This window comes from Fukomys damarensis, unplaced genomic scaffold, assembly GCF_012274545.1.
Source record: "Fukomys damarensis isolate Sample0158 unplaced genomic scaffold, DMR_v1.0_HiC HiC_scaffold_32, whole genome shotgun sequence".
NCBI lineage: Eukaryota > Metazoa > Chordata > Mammalia > Rodentia > Bathyergidae > Fukomys > Fukomys damarensis.
In genome coordinates this window covers 48,862,249-48,868,661 of record NW_022900944.1, presented here as the reverse complement: position 1 = coordinate 48,868,661, position 6,413 = coordinate 48,862,249, and the positions used below count along the sequence as shown (strand labels likewise).

The 6,413-nt window shown below is 48.2% G+C and overlaps 1 protein-coding gene across 1 annotated transcript in view; it reads right to left on the bottom strand.

Moving 5' to 3' along the window:
• Positions 1 to 1,438: 1,438 nt before the first annotated feature.
• Spata33 (spermatogenesis associated 33) overlaps positions 1,439 to 6,413 on the bottom strand; it is an 11,423-nt gene continuing 6,448 nt past the window's right edge. The window contains exon 3 of the mRNA XM_010627579.2: positions 1,439 to 2,536. Within this exon, the coding sequence (XP_010625881.1) occupies positions 2,325 to 2,536 (212 nt within the window). The 3' untranslated portion in view covers positions 1,439 to 2,324. The remainder of the gene's footprint in view (positions 2,537 to 6,413) is intronic.

Sequence of the window (6,413 nt, the reverse complement as noted above, 5' to 3'; positions counted from 1 at the left end):
ATATATATATATATCTGGGGATTTAGCTCAGTGGTTCTGGCACATGCCTCACAAGTGCAAGGCCCCAAGTTCAATGCCCCAGTACCAAAAAAAAAGTTTATCCATTATATATCTACACAGAGGATTGTATGAATGTACTAGATAGGTGTGCCTGTATGTATTACTTACAATATGTAGGCATGTATACATGCATGATTTCCTACACGTATGAATTTATTACTAGGTTGGCTTGCACGTATGTACTAGGTAGGGTTGTTTTATGTATGTGCTAGATAGGACTATATGTATATGTGTATGTACTAGATAGGCATATAAAGATATAAACAAGCCTATATAAAGAATGAGACAGAAGCTGGGCATGCTGGCGCATGCCTATAATCCCAGCACTCTGGAGGCTGAGGCAGGAGGATCGCTGTGAGTCCAGATCAGCCTGGGCTACATAGTGAGTTCCAGGTCAGTCTCAACTACATAGTGAGACCCTGTCTCAAAAAACAAAACAAAAAAAAAGAATGAGACAGAACTGTATGCATGTTATATATGCACTATATGTATGTACTATACAGTATACTTTACATGTATGCATTTGCATGTAGTAGAACTATGTTTATGTGTATGTATGCATGAACTGCATAGGCCTGAATGCATTATCTGTGTACCAGGTAGGACTGATTGCATGCTATGTGCATGTACCAAATAGGATTGTATGTATATATGCATGGACTAGGTATATGGTACTACATACCTGTACTAGACAGGCCTCTGTGTATGTGTAGTAGGTAGATCTGCATGCATGAATGTAGGTACTAAAAAGGGCTACATGTATATATGTGTACTAGGCAGGACTGTGTATGTGTGTGTGTGTGTGTACCAGGTACAAGACTGTGTGTACTAGGAACAACGGTGTATATATGTAGACATAGGACTGCATGTGTATAATATGTACTAATTTAGACTGCTGTGAACACTAAATAGAACTCTGTGTATGTACTAGATAAGACTGTGCATGTATGTACTAGCTAGGGTAGTGTGTGTGTGTGTATGTGTGTGTGTACAACTTAGGACTATGTGTGTATGTACCAGGGAAGAGTATGTTTATGTACTACAGAGGCTGTATGTACTAGATAGAATGTGTACATGTATTTACTGAATAAATATGTGCATATGTACTAGGAGATAGGTATACACTAGGTAGGTTGTGTGTACAAGGTATAACTGTATATACTATGTAGGACTGTGTGTATGTACTGCATATGACTATCTGCGTATGCACTAGATAAGACTGTGCGTGCCGGACGTGGCAATGCACACCTTTAATCCCAGCACTTGGGAAGCTGAGGCAGGAGGATCACTGTGAGTTCGAGACCATCCTGGGTTACACAGTGAGTTCCAGGTCAGTCTCAACTATACAGTGAGACCCTATCTCAAAAACACAAAAAATAAAAATAAAAAAAGACTGTGTGTGTGTAATGGATAGGATGTGTGGGTGCCTGTGTACTAGCTAGGACCATGTATTAGATAGGACTGTATACTGGAAAGGACTGTGTGCAGCTGTGTACTAGATAGGACCATGTGAGTGTATAATACATGTGTGTGAATACTAGACATGACACTATATAGTAGGACTGTGTGTGTGTGTGCGCGCGCGCATGCACGTGTACACACTCCTACACTAGATAGGCCTGCAGGGCTTCTGTAGCACCCTGGCCTGAGGCTGCGGCGAGGTGACCCATCAGAGAGGCTGCCCTGCAGTGCCACACTGGATCCCAGCTGGCTCTGCACCCTAGAGATCTCTTGTCCATGGAGCCAGAGAGAGGACAGCTCTAGCAAGGCCACTTCCACAGCCTCAGTGTCTTGGCTCTTGGCTGCCCTCCCCCAATACGGTCTTGCAGTCCTGCTGCAGCCTCCCAGAGTGCTGGTTACGGGCGCGCACCAACACACCTGGCCCTTCGGGCCTCAGCACTCTGGGTCAGCTCACGGTCAGCTAGGAGCCCTCACCAACATGACTTTCCACTGCTCTGCCCGAGCATCACACCATAGCTCAGTCCTCAGACTCTGACCTGTTCCCGAGTTTGGGGCACAGCGTTCACACCCTCTAAAGGGCCATCAAGCCACCCGTGTCCCCAGCTCTGCACAGCCAGCCACTTCCCACAGACTTGGGGATGTGCCAGCTCGTTCACGTGGTACACTCCGCACCCTGGGCCGGTCCCTCCTGCTCTCCACCCAGTCCCCGAGGCTTGGAACTAGATCATAGGTGCAGCATGTAGTACACGGGCTCCCCACAGGGCCGAGCAAGACTCAGTGTACACACGGCTCCCTGCGCTCATTTATTCCTTGGCGTGAGGGCTGAAGGCAGCGGCCGTGCTGGGGCTCCTGTGTCGTGAGTAGGGGCCCCAGTCGGCCTGCTCCTGAATGGTCCTCTGCTCCTCGCTCCGCAGGGAACTGTAGCTGGTTAGGCTCTCGGTGGAAGCCCGAGTGATGACGATTTGTGGAATGACAGCTTTCTTCTTGCTCGGCTTCTGCTTCACATTGGCTTTCTCTAGAGGGAATAAAACATCCAGGCATTTAGTGGGTGGGGACGCGTCCTGCACAGCGCGGCCCGTGTGGGCCGGAGGAGAGGAGCCAGGCCACATTAGCAGGAGAGATGCTGCACGGCCCAAGTGGATCCCAGACACCTGCTGCAAGAAGTTCACGTGCCACCAGCCAGCTGTGGGGACAGAGACGGGATGCAGTTCTGCCGCAGCAATGCAGGCCGCCGTGTCCAGGTTTCCAGGATTCTTTCTGGTCAAATCTCCCCCACAGGACTCTGCCAGGTGCTTCCTGCAGGCTCTAGAGATGGACCTTCTGATGATGCTGTTCCTGTGTATTTTCTGGTTATGAGGAACGGGAGAGGATCAGAGGGTTGGGGTGACACCGTGACTCCAAGGCTGGCACGGGAGGGCGTGCCCCGGCGCCTGTCAGCACCGCACAGAACACTAGGCCACATGCTTTAAAAACACAATTACAGCTAGGCGTGGGGCCACACATCTGTAGTCACAGCACTCAGGAGGCTGAAGCAGGAGAACCACTGAGTTTGAAGCCAGCCTGGGCTACATAGTGAAACCCTGTCCCAAAAAACTAAAAAGATCCTCACAAACAGTCACACTCAGGGCAGGGGACATAGCTCAGTGATGCTGTGCCTGCCTTGCAAATGCAAGGTCCTGAGTTTGATCCCCCATACTGCAAAAAAAACCACAAAAAAAAGTCACACTGGTCACACAGTTGTGCAGCACACTTTGTACCTTGAGCCCTTGAGGGCTGGATGCACAGTAGGATGAACAGTCCTTGGCGATGACAGCAATGGTGTTTACTTATTCTTGTACCAGGGATGGACCAGGCCTTGCCCCAGCCAGGGCAGCGCTCTGTCTGAGCCACACCCAGCCTGACAGCGTCATGGAGGCTGCGTTTGTGCCAGCCATACTGAGCTCTGCAGTAAGCACAGACCACAATGGCACTGGTCGTGAGCAGATCCCCAGCAGTAACATTTCAGGGAGCTGACTCACTGCCAGGGACCAGTCGTCAGGATGGAAGAGGAAGATACGGGGACCCAGTCTTCAACCTTGATGTGTGTCAAGAGAGGTGGACGGCCGTGCCGGGACCCAGGCTGTCCTTCCTCTTGTCTCTATATGAAGCCGAAAATCACGCTTCACCATATTTTGTATTTTCGGTAAGTTGGCAGATTCATTTTGACATTGATTATAAATCATCTTCTATGTTATGCCTTTTAAAAGTTATGAATTTTTTTTTGTTGTTGTTGTTGTTGTTTTTTGGTATCGGGGATCGAACTCGGGTCTTTGTGCTTGCAAGGCAGGCGGCGGATGAATGTTTTCAATTAAAGCAGATATTCAGCGGTAGGATGTGCTTAACATGAACCACACCCTCGGTTCTATCCCTAGCACCCAAAAAAATAATTAAGTTAATAAAAAATATCCAGATAGTGACACATACCTGCAGACTTAGCTGCTCAGAAGGCTGAGGCAAGAGAATCTTAACTTTGAGGCCAATTTGGGCAACTTAGTGAGAAGCCTGTCTTGAAAAAATACAATTGACGTAAAGATCGCACATGCTTATATACATGTACCAGTTCCCCATGGTGAATGTAATCATTGTGCACTGCCAACATTACTAATGCAAAATTTAACATGCACACCATGGTTCCCACCTTCCCACACGGGCCTACACTCACACTCAGTACCTAGCACCACGGCTGAGCTGTGCCCATGGCCTGCACACAGCCCTGGCTTCTCTTCTGTCCAGGGGTCCCATCCTTCATGCACCCAGCTCTCTGCAATGTGCAGAGTGCAAATTATTTCAGATTTTTAAATCCTTTTCATTGTTTGCTTGCTTTTCTCTTTGTCTCTATGTCTGTCGCTTTGACTCTTTTTTTGTCTCTCTCTCACTCTCATTTTTTGACACAGGGTCTCACTCTGTAATTGAGGCTGGCCTCCAACTCACAGCGATCCTCCTGCCTCAGCCTCCAAGTGCTGGGATTCCCGGCATGTTATATATTTACACACTATGAGAGTTTATCAGTTGGGTGAATTCTGAGTCAAACTGTATAAATGCTTTCAAATTTTGGTAGATATTGTCAAATTATTTTCTATAAAGATTATTATCGCGTATTGGCAGAGCACATACTTGGCACGCAGGAGGCCTGGGTTCACTCCCACCACCCCCCAAAAATGTATCCATTTATATTTCTGCCAGAAGACTGAGAAAAGCATTTGCTATTCTAAACTGATAAAAACATTTAACCATTTTCATTTAGTACTTTTAGTTTTATTTTCTATATCAAACTTTGTGGACTTCTGAGTAAAGAGTGAGGTCAGCACACCGATAAGCTGTTTCCCACTGTGTCCAGGCCACTGTCCAACCTCAGGACACCTGGTCTCCGCTGCCTGAGCTCCACGCTGTGTGCCGGGCTGCCGCAGCCCCGTGCTCTGCCCGCCCACTCCTGGTGTCTCCAAGAGGAACTGCTCAGCAATCTACTTATGTTCCTCAAAGGACCCGGGGGGTTTTGGTATTTGATTTACTTAACAGAATTTACACCTTTATATTATTGAAGCTTTCTAGTCAAAACAACATTTTTTTTTTTGAGTCTCTATGTGTAATCCAGGCTGGCCCTGAACTCACTATGTAGCTCCTGCTGGCCTCAAATTCAGTGATCCTCCTGTTTCAGCCTCCCAGTACTGGCATTACAGGTGTGCACCACCATTCCTGGCCTCCAAACAAGACTTCTAATCATTTAGAAATGTGCATGTTTTAGGGTTCCTGATACATATTCTCTGTACTTCTGTTTCATTTTGTTCTTTCAGTACTAGTAGCACTGGCAGCACAATGGAGGTTGGGAGACCACCCCCACCACCCACTTGAATTTGGCAGCAACCCAGGGCCAACCCTTCTTCCATTGCGTCTTGTGACTTAGAGTGAACTCTAGAACGCGCCCTGACTCAGAGCGACCCGGAACCCTGTCAGTCATTCCTGTCCCCCTTACCGAGACCAGCAAGAGGCACCAGGCTGGGACACACTTCTTAGAAAAACCTGAAGAGGCCAGGGATTTAGTTCAGTGGTTCCGCCACTGAGCTAAAAAAAAGCCTCAAAAGCGCAAGGTCCAGAGTTTGATCCCTGGTACGGGGAGGGGAGGGGAGGGGAGGGGCAAACGCCTGATTCATCTGTGTGCTTTTTACTTTCCTGTCAGCCCAGCACCATCTTTCAGATCTCCTCTGAGCACTTCTTCCTGTGATCACCATTTATGTACATGTGCAACCTTTGCTCATCTTACACAAGAGCCTGGAATCTGTCACATCCATCCCATGGTATCACTGGGGTTCAGCCTAGGGACTTGTCACATCAGTCCTTATGTTTTTTACTTTGAGACAGGGTCTACGCTAAGTCACTAAGATGCTCAGACTACAGTCACGCTTGTGATCCTCCTGCCTCAGCCTCCCATAGTGCTGGGACTACAGATGTGCATTACCACACCTGGCTACTGTGCAGAAGAATCCAAGAGTCCACTGGGCCAGCAGCCTACCACTGCGCTTCACTTGAGCTCTCTATGCTGGTCCCTTTTCTATGCTGCACCACAAATGACCACAAAAACAAACGAGTGGCCGAACCAGCACCACGTTTATTACCTCAGCTTCCATGGAACAGGAGTCTGGGTGTGGCGAGGCTGGGTCCTCTGCCGGCTACCACAGTGGGAGACAGAATGCAATCCTGTTGGGGTCGAGGACTGAAGTCCCATTTCCCCGTGGGCTGTGGGCAGGAGCTTGTTCCCTGCCTTCTAGAGACCTGTCCTTCTGAAAGGTGTCTGAGCCACAGGTTCGTTTCACATGTTAGTCTTTGGCCCCTTGCATATATTACAAATACATATATAT